Source organism: Moschus berezovskii, chromosome 7, assembly GCF_049115385.1.
Source record: "Moschus berezovskii isolate FMDL1 chromosome 7, NW_MosBer_1.0, whole genome shotgun sequence".
NCBI classification, from domain to species: Eukaryota; Metazoa; Chordata; class Mammalia; order Artiodactyla; family Moschidae; genus Moschus; species Moschus berezovskii.
The window spans coordinates 6,219,837-6,238,649 of record NC_142466.1 but is presented as its reverse complement, the minus strand read 5'-3'; the positions used below and the strand labels follow the sequence as shown (position 1 = coordinate 6,238,649).

General features: G+C 49.7%; 1 protein-coding gene across 4 annotated transcripts in view; it reads left to right on the top strand.

Annotated features, from left to right (window-relative positions):
• Window positions 1-18,813, top strand: part of SH3RF1 (SH3 domain containing ring finger 1) — a 159,541-nt gene that overhangs the window by 115,829 nt on the left and 24,899 nt on the right. For all 4 annotated transcript variants that reach the window (XM_088837810.1, XM_088837809.1, XM_088837808.1 and 1 more), the window contains exons 5-6: window positions 15,522-15,824; window positions 16,833-16,943. In XM_088837810.1, coding sequence (XP_088693936.1) covers window positions 15,522-15,824; window positions 16,833-16,943 — 414 coding nt within the window. The remainder of the gene's footprint in view (window positions 1-15,521; window positions 15,825-16,832; window positions 16,944-18,813) is intronic.

Here is an 18,813-nt window from a genome sequence, read left to right as displayed (position 1 = left end):
CCTCTTCACTGTCTGCCATAAGGGTAGTGTCATCTGCATATCTGAGATTATTGATATTTCTCCCAGCAATCTTGATTCCAGCTTGTGCTTCTTCCAGCCCAGCGTTCCTCATGATGTACTCTGCATATAAGTTAAATAAGCAAGGTGACATTATACAGCCTTGACATACTCCTTTTCCTATTTGGAACCAGTCTGTTGTTCCATGTCCAGTTCTGACTGTTGCTTCCTGACCTGCATACAGGTTTCTCAAGAGGCAGGTCAGGTGGTCTGGTATTCCCATCTATTTCAGAATTTTCCACAGTTTATTGTGATCCACACAGTCAAAGGCTTTGGCATAGTCAATGAAGCAGAAATAGATGTTTTTCTGGAACTCTCTTGCTTTCTCCATGATCTAGCGGATGTTGGCAATTTGATCTCTGGTGCCTCTGCCTTTTCTAAAACCTGCTTGAACATCTGGGAGTTCATGGTTCACATATTGCTGAAGCCTGACTTGGAGATTTTTGAGCATGACTTTACTAGCGTGTGAGATGAGTGCAATTGTGCAGTAGTTGGAGCATTCTTTGGCATTGCCTTTCTTTGGGATTGGAATGAAGACTGACCTCTTCCAGTGCTGTGGCCACTGCTGAGTTTTCCAAATTTGCTGGCATATTGAGTGCAGCACTTTCACAGCATCATCTTTCAGGATTTGAAATAGCTCAATTGGAATTCCATCACCACCACTAGCTTTGTTCGTAGTGATGCTTTCTAAGGCCCACTTGACTTCACATTCCAAGATGTCTGGCTCTAGGTCAGTGATCATGTTATCGTGACTATCTTGGTCGTGAAGATCTTTTTTGTACAGTTCTTCTGTGTATTCTTGCCACCTCTTCTTAATATCTTCTGCTTCTGTTAGGTCCCTACCATTTCTGTCCTTTATCGAGCCCATCTTTGCATGAAATGTTGCCTTGGAATCTTTAATTTTCTTGAAGAGATCTCTTGTTTTTCCTATTCTGTTGTTTTCCTCTATTTCTTTGCATTGATCCCTGAGGAAGGCTTTCTTATCTCTCCTTGCTATTCTTTGGAACTCTGCATTCAGATGCTTATATCTTTCCTTTTCTCCTTTGCTTTTCGCTTCTCTTCTTTTCACAGCTATTTGTAAGGCCTCCTCACACAGACATTTTGCTTTTTTGCATTTCTTTTCCATGGGGATGGTCTTGGTCCCTGTCTCCTTTAGAATGTCACAAACCTCTGTCCAGAGTTCATCAGGCACTCTATCTATCAGATCTAGTCCCTTAAATCTATTCCTCACTTCCACTGTATAATCATAAGGGATTTTATTTAGGTCATAACTGAACTGTCTAGTGGTTTTCCCTACTTTCTTCAATTTAAGTCTGAATTTGGCAATAAGGAGTTCATGATCTGAGCCACAGTCAGCTCCTGGTCTTGTTTTTGCTAACTGTATACAGCTTCTCCATCTTTGGCTGCAAAGAATATAATCAATCTGATTTCGGTGTTGACCATCTGGTGATGTCCATGTGTAGAGTCTTCTCTTGTGTTGTTGGAAGAGGGTGTTTGCTATGACCAGTGTGTTCTCTTGACAAAAGAATAAACAAACTAAATTAAAAACAAACTAGGAAGTTATAATTTATAGTAGGCCTTATAACATCATGGGCTTCCCTGGTGGCTCAGATGGTGAAGAGTCTGCCTGCAGTGCGGGAGACCCTGGTTCCGTCCCTGGGTCGGAAAGATCCCCTGGAGAAGGAAATGGCAACCCACTCCAGTATTCTTGCCTGGAGAATTCCATGAACAGAGAGGAACCTGGCATGCTACAGTCCATGGGGTCACAAAGAATCGGACACGACTGAATGACTTCACTTTCACTTTATAACATCATATATAATAAAGTTTTATGTCCTTTAGTCATAAGAATTTCATATAAAAAACAAAGGGGTATTTATATATAGTTATGACTGATTAGCATTGTTGTATGGCAGAAACCAACACAAAATTATAAGCAATTTCCATCAATTAAAAAATAAACAAAATTTTTAAAAAAAGATTTAATGCCAAAAACAAAGGTGAAGACGTTTCAGAGACTGAAACACCAGCCCAGACAACCCTGCAAGGTTAGCTGAGATCCCAGAAGGCTTCTGGGAAGAAATGAGGTCTTAGCGATGCCTCTGTGGTGGGTCGGGAGCGCTTCACCAAGAAAATGGAAAAGGTGCCTTTTTACAGCAGAAAGGACACTCAGGCAGGATGTCCAGTGTGTGCATAGGGCAGAAAGTAAGAGGCGCATAGGCTGTTTGGGAAATTGAAGGTAATTCTGTTTTTAAGATGTCAACACGTGTATCTTAAGCATCAGTTCAGTTCAGTCGCTCAGTCATGTCCGGCTCTTTGCATGTAACAAAGTAAAACTTTTGTTCCTGCCTTTTCACCTGAGGCATTTGTTTTGACATGATCCTGAGAACAAAAACGACAAATTGTGTCATTAGAGCCAGAGTTCAGTCTCCCCCATAGACAGTGAGATGGCCCATGTTTTCATAAAAAACTACTTCAACTACCATATAACCATGGAAAAGTAATTCAGATTGTGTACATGCCTTGAGTTTTGTTCATATCCTTCAAATGTTCCTGTTTATTACAATTGTTTTTCCTTCTTTGGAAGTAAAGAACAGGAAGTTCTCAGCTCTCAGGTAACCCTTCCTGTACATTGTTTATGTATTCTAACTGTGGTCTTGGAAAGTTACATGCATTTCCAGGTATTTGGATGGTTACTGTCAGGAGTGTGGGTATATGAGTTTAGTAATGAGAGCCTGTCTCCACCTGTATGAGCTGAGCTACAAGCCAGTGCTTGGCGTGCAAGTGCTGGCCTCCAAGCCAGGCAGGTGTGCGAGAGGACTGCCGTGCTTCTGTTACCAGGTGGGTGTAGAATTGTGTGACGGGCATGAATGACCCACCCACAGCAAACCCAGAGTCACTGAGAGTCACTTGAGTCATGGGGATTATTTACTCTGACTTCGGTTGGGAAGATAAACGTCTGCCCAGGTCGAAAGTACTTGTATTCTCCTGCCTCTTAATTTCACAAGAGTAGTTTCCTCCTTTGAACTGCAGTTTTGCCAGTTGAGACGAGTGAACAGATCGTCTCTCTTGGGGGGAGGGTGGGAACTGTGAACTTGTTGTTGATGTCTGGCCATTGGATGGACATTCCTGTCACCTGGAGATTGGCATGGGGTTCAGCCTTTAGGGGAGGAGGCGGGTAGATTTCAGTAGCAACCTACAAAATTCAGCTGTTCAAGTAAAGCACAGGTGGCTGTACAGGGCAGCCTCATGTGGAGTGAGGCCAGCTAGTGCTGGGAATCGCAGACTGGGGCTCTTCCCTGAGTAATGTCTTTCTCTTGCTCCATAAACCCCTTCAGGGCTCAGCCTGCCCCTGCTGTAAAAATGGACGATGTTACAGAAACCCAGTTGTAAATTATTCTCTTACACCTTGTAGACACACACTGAGGTCTGCACCGTGTTAGGTGCCTCTGATTTTTGCACAGTGCTGCCCCAGACTTACCCTGAGGATCGAGCAGGTGCATGTGATGATGTGTCTCAGGGGGCCTGACCCCGCTGTGTCCTGTGCACCGCGGCCCAGAGCTCATATCAGACGTGACCCAGTGGACAGCTGCACAGTCCTTAAGGGCCCCAGTGTCCCATCCCGTGAGGAAGTCAGCTCAGGGCCAAGTCTCCAGAGCAGCAGCAGGGCTGGACCCCCAAGTCTTGCTGGGCGGCTGGTCTGCAAAGATGCCCATGGGCGGGGCTTGCCCATGGCAGCAGCTCTGACCAGGGTGGCCAGAATGGCTGGGGTGGGGGACGGGCCTGCAGCAAGATCTCGGGCTCGAGTCGGGAGCTCAGCATCATTAGTGGGTGAGGATAGAGCTCAGTGGGAAACCAGGGTATTAGAGGCACTGCTGGGGTGCTGTCCCCTCCCCTGTGGCCCCCCACCCCTCCCTCCATCTCCTGTCTCAATCCCACCCCCCATCAGCACCAGGACTGTGCATCCTACTCTGACCTGTGTCACAGAAAGTGACAAATGACCTCTGATTGCAGTACCAGGATCTTCAGGGTTTGAACAGAGGAGAGTCTGGTGGGAGGTGAGCTGGAAGAGAAAGACCATGTGAATGTCCTTCAGTTCCGCCCCTCGGGTCTCCATGAAGAGGAGGGGTCTTTGCCTTGATCGCATCATACCCCTCTGGAGACTTGCCCATCGGAGCCTCGAGGCTGTGGATTCTGTTGTTTGGATGGATCTCCCTGAACGTGGGAAACTGGGAAGGAAGGAAGATAGACATTTCCTGGGGAACCTCAGGGGACTCTTGGAGAAACCACATCAAGAAATGTGTAAAAGGCTGTGTTTGTCAAGGACTGAATGTGGTTTCAGAAGAAACCAGTAGCTTGTTACTTTCTTTGTTCAGAAATACTAGGTTCCTCCAAAACCGCACAGAGGATTTTAACACCCTCATTAATTCAGAGCTGACTCACTCACATTTCAGGGTCATTTGAACAAAGATGACATGATTCTTAGCATACCAAAAGTTGGGATGAAGTAAGTGCTAAATATGACATTTTGGACAATACTCAAATATTGTTGTGTATTGTAGGCTTATGAGCTGTACATTTTTATTAAATCTAGTCATGCGTGTAAACTATCACCCAGTTTTTCCAACAAAAAAAGATTTATTTAGCAACTCTGCTACAGCTGGAATGTAAAAGTGGAGGTGGCGTGAAGTGGGCGTGGCCTGTTGGACTGTGGTCTTGTTCTGTGGTTGGTGCTGGCGGGGACAGGGTGGTGTGTGTGGGGTGTATCCCTCAGTTAGATCTCTGCCCGGTGACCCCTCTGCGGGCACACCTGCCCTCAGCACCTCATCCAGAGTGATTCTTCCTCTGCAGCTGCCCTGCTTCACACACTGGGCTCTATGGTCCTGGAAGAACTTGGACTCTGAGCCCAGAGGCCCAGGATCCCAGCCCTGGCTGGACCAGCGGTTGTGGAGTGACTGTGTCCTCATCTGAGAAACAGAGCCGCGGAGTGGGCTGAGCGGCACTGCCTGCACCTGTGAGAGGTGCACATGCTGCAGGGTGACTGCACCGTCACCGCTGTGCTTGTAATTCCTGCGCCGCGCAGGGTCCCCATCTGTGTCTCCTCTGCCCTGTGCGCCCCTTGGTGGGGCTTGAGCTCCTGGGCCCAGCGCCTTTCCCTCCGGCTCACCTGGGTGCCCGTGCACAGCGCGACTTCTGGGCCCCTCACTGAACGCTGGTTGAGTGGGCAGCCTGAGGACGTGGTGAGCCGACAGTGGAAGCGGGCTGGGCTTGGACGTCGTTGGCGCCACCTCTTTCAGCGAGACGGGCATTTCACCGGGCTATCTTAGTGCTGCATGTGGACACCACCACCCTCGAAGCACAGTCTCCCCAGTGACTTCCGGGATGTCTCTGGTTTTGTTTGTTTTTTAGGTGAAGCTGGATGAGTGCTTGGTTATGCCCAGCTTAGACTTTTCCAGACTAAGGTAACAGTACTGACATCCTGTGGATTAGATCATGGAGCCTTTCCAGGTTGTCTCCCTGATTGTTTCTGAGATGAATTTTCACCTGTTTGGTACTATTCTTTTGGCCCACTTTGAGCAGAAGTCGGGTAGCCTAATTGTTAAGAATCCTCATTTTTCTAAAGTGACTTTATGGAGTTATCAGTGACACACAACAAACTGCATGTTGAAGGCGTAATGATTAGGTGTTGGTTGTTGTTTTCAACTTTCAGAATCAGCCTGTAGACAGATCTTGGGAGATACTTCTGTGGCCAGAGAACAGAAGTGTGTCATCAGCCCTGATTACGGAAAACCACGTTTGTATCTCCAGGAGCATAGGTGCGACTTTCAGGGGAGTGAGAGCTGTGGACGTAGGGCCTTGGGAAACGTCGTCCATGTTCCAGGGAGTTATACATGGAGGTTTAGGTGCAGAGTTTGAATTTGCCAAGGTGTCCCTCAAAGGAGCTACGAGCACAGCTCACTTTACTCCTTCACCTAGAGTCTTTGCCCTAGAGAACGAGAGCCAAGGATCAGAGCCATTGGCTTTGATCTCTTAGTCAGAGAGAGCAGACTAAACGATATAAAAGGATATTCTGTCATTCATACTTAAGGGAGTATTCTTTTCCTTTCAGATTCAGAAGTGAAATGTTCAATTCATTAAAATCATTTTTTTAAAACAAGAAGTGTAGGAAAATTGGGGAGAAGTTGAAAAGAGAATTACTATATTGCTTGGCTTCCCTAATACCTCTTCAATTCCGAAGTAATTTTTATAAAGTTGTTGGAAAGTCAGGAAGACGGTTGTCATACTTTCTCCTTCAATTCTGAGGTAAATTAATTTTTATAAATGCAATTCAGAGATACTGTTTAGGAATCAACGTGGGAGACTTACTGCATGCCCAGCATCATACGTTCATTCATCTGCAAGCCGAGCTGGCAGAGTCTGCTAGCCCTGCCTTGAGTAGTGTCTTCAGCCCCGTGGTCTCTGCCCTGTGCTGAGGTTTCTCAGGTCTTCTGAGTGTTGGCAGCTTGATGTAAGTAAGAGTGGCATTTGGTTTTACCACAGTGACAGAAGTAAGAGCTAGGACTCTGAAGTTCTCAGGGCAGGTCAGCTCTGGACGCCAGGAAAAACCCTGCTCACTGTGGACAGCTGGAGGCAACCTGCCCAGACCTACTCAGAAAAAAAGGAAATTAGGCCAGGGTTTACTCAGCAGTTTATGCTCCATCTATTACGCAGCAGCCTTTTTCCCATTTAAAAGTTTCCTTTTGTTTTCCATGAGGAAAACCCTCCGAGAGCTGAGATTCTAAAGATGGGTTAATGTTTGCTTATTTCTCGCTGCATGAGCGGGCAGCTCCATAGAACATAAACACGCTCACGTCATGTCGAGCCTGGAGCAGAGGCCAAGTGAATGACCAGCTGGTGTCTAACGTATGCAGTGCTTCCCCCCGGAGTCCACCAGTTCTTTAGCCTGGCCGTATCCCCCTGGGCCCTCGCTAGGCTGGTCCCTTGGAATTTCTGTCTTTACAGCTCATCAGGGATGTTTCTTTGTCCATGTGTCTGTGGAAACTCACCTCTCTTCAGGGTCCTGATGGAAACTGTCCTTTCTCAGGAAGCTGTTCTTACCTGATTCTCCTTTGTAGAAACAAAACACAAAGTCCTTGCATCAGACTTCCCCGGGTGCAGCTTATCCATTCTTACAGCCTGGCTTGTGCCTAGAGGGTAGTGATGTGTGTACAGGATTCCATGTTTTCCTGGGAGCCTCGTTGTACATGAATACTGCTAATCATTTTATTTCTATGATATAATCATGTTGTAGAGGAGTTGGGGAGAATTAACTCTTTGGCCCCTCACATGTCATCTTGGTAAATATTCTTTCATTCTTGTTCTGTGTGCTTTAATGACAGATGTCCGATTCTGCCTTTCTCTGCACAATTATAGTGCTACTCGCCACCAGTTTTCGTGACTGTGAAATAGTTCGGGAGCTACACTGTTGTTATTTTTCCATTTTTAAAATAAGTGAAGCGTCTTGTTTGGGGACACCCATCCAGTAAATGAGAGGTGATTTGTGGTCTTTCTCCAACAGCCTGGGTCTGCCCTCGATCCCTGTCTCGCTGTTGCCTCTGAACTCATGTGCTGAGAGCTAGTCTTCGTAAGGCTGGCCCAGAGTCGCTCTGATCGTCAGGCTTCACTTAGAAGTGTTGAGGACATTTGGATATTTTATCAAGAATAATGACAGCTTTTCAAGTTTGAACACCCAAAAGGTTGATTTTCAGAAGTGATGAAATATTCAACAATGTCAGATTACTGAGGTTGCCTTTCTCAAGAGAGAAATCATAGCTTAATCAAAACCACCATATTTTAAGGCCTTAAATTTTGTCATTTGAAATTCTGAGTACCTTGTTATGTACATACTAACTTCGGTAGTGACTGAGGCTTTCTGTTAAACAGGGTTGAGGCCTGTCCTGTGTCCTGAGAGAGACAGAATGCCCTGTTCTGCACACGTCTGTGGTCTGTTTCATCTTAAGTGTGAAACCCCTGGGGACAGGCCCCTGTGGTGAAGTTGATGAGCTTCAAAAACCGTGTCAAGAGGTGTGGAGCAGCCACCCTGTTGACAGCGACATGGCGGGTTCCCTGCCTCATGGCTGTGTGAACAGACGTTTCTCTGCAGGTGGGCAGGAAGAGGGAAGCCCCACACCCCCGTGCAGCTTTGGGGCCCAGCCGCCCAGCCCTCCTGGTGTGGTGGTCCTGGTGGTGGCTCTCCCCCTGCGCCTGCTCACCTGGACTGGGCCACACCTGTGTGCCTGCTTGCCATTTCAGGTGTTCGCTGCCGGGCTCCCCGTCCTGGGAGGGGGCAGCCTCTCGCCTTCCGCAGGCCGTTCCCCTGTCTGCACACCCCGCCTCCTTCCTTTCAGCCGGGATTCCTAGGGCTGGCTGCGCGGTCCCTGTGGTCGTCGCCCCCCCGACTGCCGGCTAACCGTGTCCCCTCTGCTCTCCTCTTGCTGTTTTCCCAGTGCTGGCGACTCCTGCCATGATGCTTCCTCCTTCCTTTCCTTGTAAGAGTTACCATCACGACTACTGCCCCCGTCTACTGCCTCCTTGGGCTCCAGGGCGGCGGTTGGGGGGTCTTCTTCTCACCTGTGGTTCTGGGCACCCTCCTGGCGCTGTGTCTTCTCTGAGTTTCCTGCCCCTGCAGAGACCCCAGCTCGCAATACTTGCAGGGCTTCCCTGCGTGGCTTGCAGAGTGCGTGTGTCTGTGCTAAGTCACTTCGGTCGTGTCTGATTCTTTCTAACCCTATGGGCTGTCGCCCACCAGGCTCCTCTGTCCATGGAGTTCTCCAGGCAAGAATACTGCAGTGGGTTTCCATTTCCTCCTCCAGGGAGTCGTCCCGACCTAGGGATTGAACTTGAGTCTCCTAAGACTGTTGCAGACTGCCTTTGTTTCAAATGTTCAGATGGGAAAATCAGGATATTTTACAGAAGCTTAAGTGTTTAGCTTGCTGGGCTTGTGACCATCTCTCAGAGAATGTAGGGGCAGGGGGATGTCCCCTCCAAGTCTGACTGCAGTTGTAGACCTGAGGTCTCAGCCTCTGTGTGCTCTGAAGGGGTCTTTGTGTTCTGGGTTGAGAAAAGGCACTTGTACATCGTATGTATGTAAAACTTTCTAGATCATCAAGTCCAGCAGTGTGTGATGTCTGAAAAGTAGGAGATACACGTGGTGACAGGACAAGTGTCGGGCAGGCTGGGTCTCCACGGTGAGAGCAGGGCGCGTATGGGTGTCATGCCATGGTGGCGACGCGCATTCCCCTGCCCCTGGGTACGCAGGGCGGAGGTCCCCATCCTGCTCATGAGGACACGGAAACCTCGTCTGAACGTCCCCCAGGACTACTCAGCTGTGGAGGCAGAGACCCAAGTCCCCCTGGGCCTTTCACCTCTGGGCTTGTAGCGTGACTTCCTGGAGAGTACTTTCCTCAGCTTCCTGAACAAAAATCCTTTCAGGCTTTTGATGGTGTGCTCCCCCCACTTCATCACCTACATCTCAAAATCAGAAACCTGAAAAAGAACATTCTGGAATCTTCCAGTGTATTTATTTTCTGACAGCCAGGCCCACCAAGAGGGGAGGACAGTTAACATGCATTCAGAGCTCAGGGGCTGGGGCTTCCCTTCCTGACTGGGTGTGAGGTGAGTCCCAGAGTGCCCTTCCTGGCCCTCTGGCACACGGGGCTGGGGTGCTGTGCACCCTGCTAGCTGTACCCGCTCAGGATGCGTCAGAGCCGCTGTGTGGGGCGGGGACCATTGAGGTCCTTCCTGTCCCACACGGTCCTTGTGTTCAGTGAGCCTTAGGAGGTGCCCCCTAAGCCCCCCAAGCATCTTGGGGGGCCACTCACGCTGCGCCCGTCTCAGCTGGCATGCGGGGCAGGTGCCCGGTACACACTGGATGGCAAAACTCGTACAAAAAAGAATGTGTCTCAGAAACTTTCACATTGATCACGCGCCATAGTGATGATATCTGGGGTTTATTAAATAAGATGCATTATTAATTTTACCTGCTGCTTTTTATTCTTTAAAATGGGGCTACTGGAAAATTTCACACCACACCTGTGGCTAGTGTTCCGCTTCGCTGGGTAGCGCTGGTCTAGAGGCCGCCCTCCCCACCCCCGCCCCTGATGGTTCTGAGACCCCAGCGTTTTTATTCTTTCAGCAGATCTGTACAGACGCCTCAATGGAGTTGCTACCTGAGGAAGGCTTTTTCGGACCCGTTTAAAGACACTCCTGAGTAACGCTTTCCTTCTGCTGGTTATTCCTCTGCTCTGGGGGAGTCTTGTTTTATGAATAAAGACGAAGCTTGCTTTTGTATTTAGATCATCCAGAAACAAAAGCCTTGTTATGCAAATTGCAGAGAACAATGAAAGACTGATGAACACACAAACTCCCCGTTGCCACTGTGTGAAAGCACCTTGCAGAGGACTGCAGTGTGAGGCAGACACTTTCATTTCTGCTTCACGGGGGCTGAGACGAATTCCCACCACACAGCGTCTTCCCTGGCGACAGGCACTGGCCTGGCAGTGCAGCGGAGGGGCCTCTGTTGAGACCGTTACTTGCGAGGGTGGGTTTCCAGAGCTGGCAGGAGAGGATGGGGTTATGTGAATCGCTGGGCCACATGGCAGGAAGGACACTCTGCCCCTGTCTCTGTCTGTACACAAAATGTCCACGTGCCTAAAACACCCAGAAGGACAAAGGGAGGAACCATAAATACACTGGGAGGAAAGGGATTTTATTTTTTTAAAAATAATTGGAGAAAAAGAAAATTTTTAAAGTATGATGTTAGCTTAAGATACCAAAAAGGAAAAGATGAGTAAATTTGCACATCCAAGAAATATTTATATATGACAAATATATCAAGTTAAAACCTAAATTGGCACAACATTTCTAACTCAGTGGATGTATGTTGCTGTCCAGTTGCTAAGTCGTGTCTGATTCTTTGCGACCCCATGGCAGCACACCAGGCTTCCCTGTCCATCACCAGCTCCCAGAGTTTGCTCAGGTGCATGTTCATAGAGTCAGAGATGCCATCCAACCATCTCATCCTCTGCCGTCCCCTTCTCCTCCTGCCCTCAATCTTTCCCAGCATTGGGGTCTTTTCCAATGAGTCAGCTCTTTGCATCAGGTGGCCAAAGGATTGGAGCTTCAGTTTTAGCATCAATCCTTTCAGTGAATATTCAGGGTTGGTTTCCTTTAGGATTGACTGGTTTGATCTCCTTGCAGTCCAAGGGACTCTGAACAGTCTTCACCAGCACCACAGTTTGAAAGCATCAGTTCTTTTATGCTCAACCTTCTTTATGGTCCAACCCTCACATCCATACATACCTACTGGAAAAACCATAGCTTTGACTAGATGGACCTTTGTCAGCAAAATGATGTCTTTGCTTTTTAATACAATATCTGGGTCTGCCCTAGCTTTTCTTCCAAGGAGGATATATATACTCATGTATATGTGTATATATAGATGCATACATAGTATTCCAATATATTGAAGAAAGATTTATATGCTGTATAAAGAGAACTCATAAATGTATAAGAAAAATACCAACTCAATAGAAAAATGGATAGTGTGGGAATAAGCAGTTCCTAGGGAGAAGGAAATGGCAATCCACTCCAGTGTTCTTGCCTGGAGAATCCCAGGGACGGGGGAGGCCGTCTGTGGGGTCACACAGAGTCGGACACGACTGAAGTGACTTAGCAGCAGGGAAAAAGAAAAACATAGTTGATCTCATTAATAGAGAAAAATAAAAGAAAATACAAATTGCCTCTTCATCTGATAGAGATTTTAAAACATGGTAATGCCTAATACTGTAACAGCTAGAAATTTTAACAAAATATAAGTAACACCTGATACTACTAACAGTATGAGAAACAGGGACTTTTTATTCACTTTTTCGTCAGAGGTGATGAGAATGGACACTTTTCTGGAAGTGCAGCTTGGCAGTATCATTCAAACATGCTTCAGGCTGCACTTTAAGCTGCCAGCCTCACTTTCGGGAGTTTGCCTGTGGATGTGGCTGTGCAGGAGGATGCGCGAAAGGAGGTTGGTGGGCGCCACACAGCCAGCCTGCCTCTGTTCACAGGAAAGGCTTCTCAGGAGACGCTGTGAGCGGAGAGAGGGTGGTTTCTTTTGTGTTAAAATTAACCAGGCAGGTGTTTAATTAACAGCATCTCCATGGAAAGTACATGCAAGGGAGTGTTACAAACTGTCAAACAGGACAGGTCTGGGAAACAGGTCCGGGGTGGTCAGGGGAGGAGATGAAGGCAGAAGCTGGCCAAGGCCTGTCACCCTTCACTCATGATAATCTACACCATCTCCTGATTAAAATAACACATGTTACTTATATAATCTATATTTAAAGTCTTTATTTGCTTTTTATTGAAAACCCATCCTGTGGAGGAGCAAACACTCTGTTGTGAATTAGAAGAGGTTCCTCTATGCAGACCTACTGTGTCCATGATCTGATGCTCAGAATCTAGAGACCAAGTCCCCTGTAAAGCTTTATGGAAAATGGTGACTATTCAACGTCGTTCTCATTAGATTTTTTTGTTCTCGTTTAGAAAAAGTAAAGTCCTGTCTTTTAAAAAGACGGCATTCTCTTTGACAAAGAGGCCAACCACACACACGCAAAGTATCTTCATGTTTCTTAAATTGCCTTGTTATTACTGCTTGGGCTTCCCTGGTGGCTCAGAGGTTAACGCATCTGCCTCCAATGCGGGAGACCTGGGTTCGATCCCTGGGTCGGGAAGATCCCCTGGAGAAGGAAACGGTAACCCACTCCAGTATTCTTGCCTGGAGGATCCCGTGGACGGAGAAGCCTGGTAGGCTACAGTCCACGGGGTCGCAAAGAGTTGGACATGACTGAATGACGGAAAGGATTACTGCTGTTATTCTGTCAGTATTTTTCCCCATTTATTTATGCCTCTCGTAAGACTGATTCTTCCTCTGTCTCAGAGTTTCCCCAGAGGGGACATTATCGGTTTTCAGATCACCAATCTCATGTGTCCCTGCTGTCCACTCCAGGGTGCTGCGTTTCCCCTCCTGACCACCCTTGGCTGCTGGTCCACACCCGGGGCTGGAGGAGGGTGTTCCAGGGCACAGAACAGGTGTCCCGAGGGTGGGGAGTGCATTCATGAACATGTGTTGTGGCCAGAGAAGACTGTGCAGAGAAAGCTGCAGAGGAGTTCAGACAGACTTCCTCTGGGAGATCGCTGACCCCTGGGGCTGGCTGAGAGGTTTTAGCTCCTGAGATGTCACAGGGCAGCCAGGTCAGCAAAGGCCACATACAGCCTGTGGCCAACTTGAAATCAGATTGCATTCCAACAGTGGGTAAGCGCAACTAAACCCTGTGTGTTTGGGGGGATGGGGGTGGGGGTGTACTTGAAGATACAAAATTCCGTGAAGTTCCATGGAAAGGCATCGGGTCCTTGCTTTCCTGCCTGATTAGCTCACTGTGGAAGGAGGTGTGACTGGACCCCTGAGCTCTAGCATTGCAGAGCAGGTCTTCCATCTCACTGGGTGATGGATTTGGGGTAAGAAGGGTGAAGGAGTTGGTCTGTCTGATGGGATCTCAGACCCTCGTCCCCAGCCTGGGGACGAATAAGAAGCCACTGCTCTGTGCCCAGGCCTGGACCATGCCTGCCGTGGAAACTGAGGCCTTGCTTCCTTGGGCACTTGATTATTTTGGAACCACTCCAAAGATGGGGTGGCTAGACCGAGGCAGCAGCATGAATTCTGATGAGATTGGGTGTTTTTGAGGTGGTGTGGCCGCAGAGGGAAACATCATGAATCCTGGGTCTCTTGGCCACATGCCATGATGGTGCTGGAATATGGCTGCCCCTTCCTAGCAGCCCAGTCTCCACCCCAGCACACTGGCACAGTGATCCATCCTGCCCCCTCCAGCACTTGGGCGTTACCGGGCACTACTCCTCATCAGTCTTGACAGTTACCATGTGGACAGAACCCTTGCCTTGAAGGAGGGATGAGCTCATGCTAGAAAAACTGTTAGACCAGGTTCTGACTGAGCCCCCAGGGAGCAAGGGCTTCAGGGCTCAGACGCCATGCCTCCCAAGCTGCTGCTGCCAGAGCAAGAGTGAGTCCTTGAACATCACCAACAGGATTCCCGTCCTTTCAAGACCGTAGGTGGGAGACAGCCCTAGCCTGTTAAGATGTGACAGTACATTTGGAAGGAGGATGGAAAGAGGGGTCTGCAGAGTGCTGAAATGGGAGAGTGTTCACTGTTCTCAGGATTTCCAGGTTCCCTCTGAGTAGTTGGGCTTCCCCGGTGGCTCAGATGGTAAAGAATCTGCCTGCAATGCGGGAGACCAGGGTTCAGACCCTGGGTTGGGAAGCTCCCCTGGAGAAGGGAACAGCAACCCACGCCAGTATTCTTGCCAGGGAAATCCCATGGACAGAGGACCCTGGCGGGCTACAGTCCATGGGATCACAAAAGAGCTGGACGTGACTGAGCGACTCTGACATCTGCGGAGTTTACTTGTCATCTGCTTGTTGGCTAAGAGGTTATGCTGCGCTGTGTTTCCTATTACTGTGCTGTCTGCGTGCAGCTGGCTGTCACGGAAGCTTTCTGGAAGTATTGTTTCTGCCCTCAGGGAGCACAGGCTGCCTGTGTTTTTCCTCTCTTGCTGGTGTTCCCAGCCCCGTGGGCAGCTTTGCCCTGGCTTTGCACTCAGGCAGCTTTTCAAACAGGCCAGTTCGCTGGCCAACAGGACTTGGGTTTCAGGTCTCAGCCTGTTATAATTCAAAATGTAAGCTTGGGAAAGTAATGGGCATGTGACAGAAGGATGGTAATCAGGAGTTTCTACTGATGTTTCTGGGAGGCCCCTGCACAGGGCAGGGAGACGGGAAGTGAATTCCCTTGGAAATGTGCGCATGTTCACGGCCACGGTCACTGCCCGGAAGCAGGCCAGCTGAGCCAAGACCGGTTGTCACCAGGCTGACCACACACGCTGCTGCTTACTGTTCTGTGTTTCCTCTGGAGGCTGAAATAAATTTTTGTTACCATATCTATGGCTGATTCATGTTGAGGTTCAACAGAAAACAACAAAATTCTGTAAAACAATTATCCTTCAATAAAAAATAAAATTAAAAAAAAAGACAGCCAATCATGGCAGGTGTGTTTATGTATGCAGCCCAGAACTAGATACAATAAGCTGTCATTAAGTGAAAAAGCAATTAGACATTCTGAAGATTCTCGGGGGGGTGGGGGGGAATGTTCTCAGCCTTGTTGGTGTTAGGTTAGAATTGCTTGTTCTTGGTTTAGCATGTCTGTGATGCAGGAACAGTGCAGTCCCCATATTGAGACAAGACACTGCACGTGGGAAAAGCGTGTCCTCGCAGATGCAGACTTTGAAGGACTGACACTCAGCTTTAGACACAAGTGTGTCGAGAGTCCCTGTCGTGTGACCTCGTCTCTCTTGTCGCTTTGCAGTTTAACTCGGCAGCCAAGCAGCTGATCGAGTGGGACCAGCCCTCCGGGCCAGGGGTTGCAGCTGGGGAGGGCGCCCCGGCCGCCACCCCAAGCAGCACAGCCCCCAAACAGCCGGACGGCAAGAAGAACACCAAGAAGCGGCACTCATTCACCTCGCTGAGCATGGCCAGCAAGGCGTCGCAGGCCGCCCAGCAGCGCCACTCCATGGAGATCAGCCCCCCGGTCCTCATCAGCTCCAGCAACCCCGCGGCCGCAGCACGCATCGGCGAGCTGGCCGGGCTCTCCTGCAGCGCGCCCTCTCAGGTACGGGCCACTGTGACGCCTGAGGGGGTGTGAATTCCAGCAGCACAGACTTACCTGTGAAGATCGGCCTTGTGCTGGTTTCCCCACCTTGGCAGCGCCCTTGTCCCGGGGAACTGAAAGTTCCTTCATGTCCCCTGGGAACTCATTCAGAGCCTGAGTTTGTCTCGATCATCTTCTTCCTAATCATTGGGACTGAGGAAACGAGGCCTAGGATTGAGTTCTTGTTACACAAAGCCCAGCAGTTTTGGTGTGATACTGTTTCCTGGAGGGCAAGGTCGCAGGCAGTCACCTTCCTCCCACCTTTAACAGTGGAAGAGGGACGGCCCGTCTGGGCAGGAGCCACCCTCCTCCAGCTGTCTGCCGTCACACTGGGGTGCAGCAGGAGTGAAATCGATCCCGTAACTGAGCACAGGCACGAAGGAGCCTGAATAACTCAGTTTCTTCCTAGTGAATTCATCTCAGGCAGTGTTCTGGATAAGACACCTTTGAACACAGGTAGTGTGGTTTGGCATCGTTCCCTGAAGGGTTTTGTAAACAGTTGCCTGCAATCCACCCGCACATCTGGGCAGTTGCATTTTAATTACGGGTCCCCACGGGGAGGTGCAGGTCCTGAGACGTGATCCTGAAGACGGCACCATGTGCCTTAAGTGTGTATGTAGGTTCAGGGTGCTGGCGGACAGGTGAGCATCCAGAGAGCCCCCCTGAACAGGATCCTCGGGGAGGTGCTGATGGGCTGGCTCGTCGTGTGCCAGACAGGTCCCGGACACACCCATGTGAGGCAGTGGCCATGGGATCCTACCCGTGAGGTGTCGAGACCAGGGTTTATCCAGTGACTCCTTGGCGTCTGACACACATGACGCCCGCCACACATTTGGGCTCAGTAACCTGAGCAGGACTCTGCCTTGCCCCAGCAGCGGACACTGCAGGTTTTGTGTGTTTCACTGTGAGCTGGGTTCGGCTGTCTCGTTGGGTGTGTCTTCCTTGTATTCACTGCTGTTTCCTTGACAGGTTCACATAAGCACCACCGGCTTGATTGTGACCCCACCCCCCAGCAGCCCTGTGACCACTGGCCCCTCATTCACGTTCCCGGCGGAGGCCCCTTACCCAGCCGCCCTGGCAGTGAGTATGCCCTCCCCTCCACTCCCCCACCCCTGCCTGCTGGCCTGGGCCCTCCACCCTGCTGACACTTACTGAAGGTGGAGGAGGTCTCTGTCTCTCACCTCTGTCTCTGTTAATTGTAGCAAAAAATTACATAGGCTCAGGCCTGCAGCCGGCACTGTATTTTAGCAGCAGCGGTGGGTGGCCTGAGTCGACAGAAAGAGCCCTGTGAAGCTCTTTCAGTGTTCATTAAAGCTCAGCCTGGTTTTCTGCAGGCTTATTACCCTTTGCTTCTGTCAGGGTTCTAGTCGGGCTGGTTTATCCAGGGACTGAGGAGGTTGGACTCCCCAGGCCGGGTGGTGCCTTGGTCCCTAGAGCAGGGATTCTTGGTTCTGATCTCAATTCCACTCTGGGTCCCTGGTCTCCTGTTGGTCGGTGTGGCCGGGGTGCCCGGGGGCTCTCAGATGAGTGTTTCTCCCCACAACCCCGCAGCCTGCAAACACAATCTGACTTGGGGGGGACACCCTAATGGGGGAACAGATAGGAGGAGCAGGGCAGTCCTGGGAGGCTGATGCAAAGAACCCCGAGGGCAGAAAACCAAAAGAGCGAAGACAGGGCACGCAGCCCTGGGGAGCAGAGAGCAAGGCTCTAAGGATTGCACCTCCTGAGCGTGCAGGTGAGCCGTGGGGAGCAGAGAGCAAGGCTCTAGGGATTGCACCTCCTGAGCGTGCAGGTGGACCGTGGGGAACGGGCTTCTGTCATCCAGGACACGACCCTGTTACGTGTTCAGACTCTTTCTTCCAGTGCGAGGGGAATGAGGAGAGAGGAGATCCCTGACTCCCCTCTCCCAAGGGGACCCACCCTCTGCCCGCCTCACAGAGTCTCTGCTGGCTGTGCTGCCCGGGGAAGCTGTGGCCAGCAGCGGGGTCAGGCCTGGGGCAGGGAACCAGCCCAGTTGCGCGTGAGTGATGCGGCTGAGAGGTCACTCAGCCTCCTTGGGCCTCTGTGTCTCCTCCTGTAAGATGAAAGGCATCCTGTCTGCCCTGGGGAGGTGGCACCGCCTGGGGCCTGCTGGGGGAGCTGTGGCAGTTGCCCATCACCCTCTGTCAGCTCCGTGGCAGCTGTGACGTGCCCGCCGGTTTGCTTGGAGCCTGGGATCTGGCTCATCTTAGGGTCCTCTCTGTTCTCTGCACAGGGGCAGCAAAGCTTCCCAGGGGCTGGTTTGTGTTCAGGTTGTGGACTTTATGTATGTTGTGAAGATGGAAGATCAAAGGCCAGACTTGCATCCACCCCAGGCCGGGACCTCACAGCATGTTGTTGGCTCCGTCTACTCATATTTTTTTCATTTCCTTTTGCTTCATTTTTCTTTTCTTTATCGTGTCTTGATATATTTTATGAATAGTTGAAAGCTGACTTTGAAATAAGGTGGGCTATAAATAAATGCAGGATTAGTATCAAGCTAGTAGATACTAGTACGCTAGAGACTCGTGTCGACCTTTGAAGGCTTTCTGTAGAGTTAAGTAGGCGTGTTCCTGTATTCAAATAGAAGTTAATAAGTTCCAATTAGCATTCAAGCCGTTTTTTGTTAATGTTTCTGGAACAATTACAGCTTCCTTGATACAACAGCTGTGTAGGGTGGGAGACGTTGCATTGATTCCTCTGGGAAGTCAGGTAACTTTTACAGAAAGGTGGTTTTCCTGAGGTTCCATTGGCCCTGGTGTTTCACCTAGAATCAAGTTTCCCAGTCTTTCTGCCCTCCCATCCCCAGAGAAGACCCTGTCTGTCCATCCTTCCTTCCTTCCCACCCACCCCAGTACATTCACACGCTGTTGGAATTTCCATTTCCAAATGACCTCTTTGTGTGGCAAAATTCTAACTTGATTTATTGAGG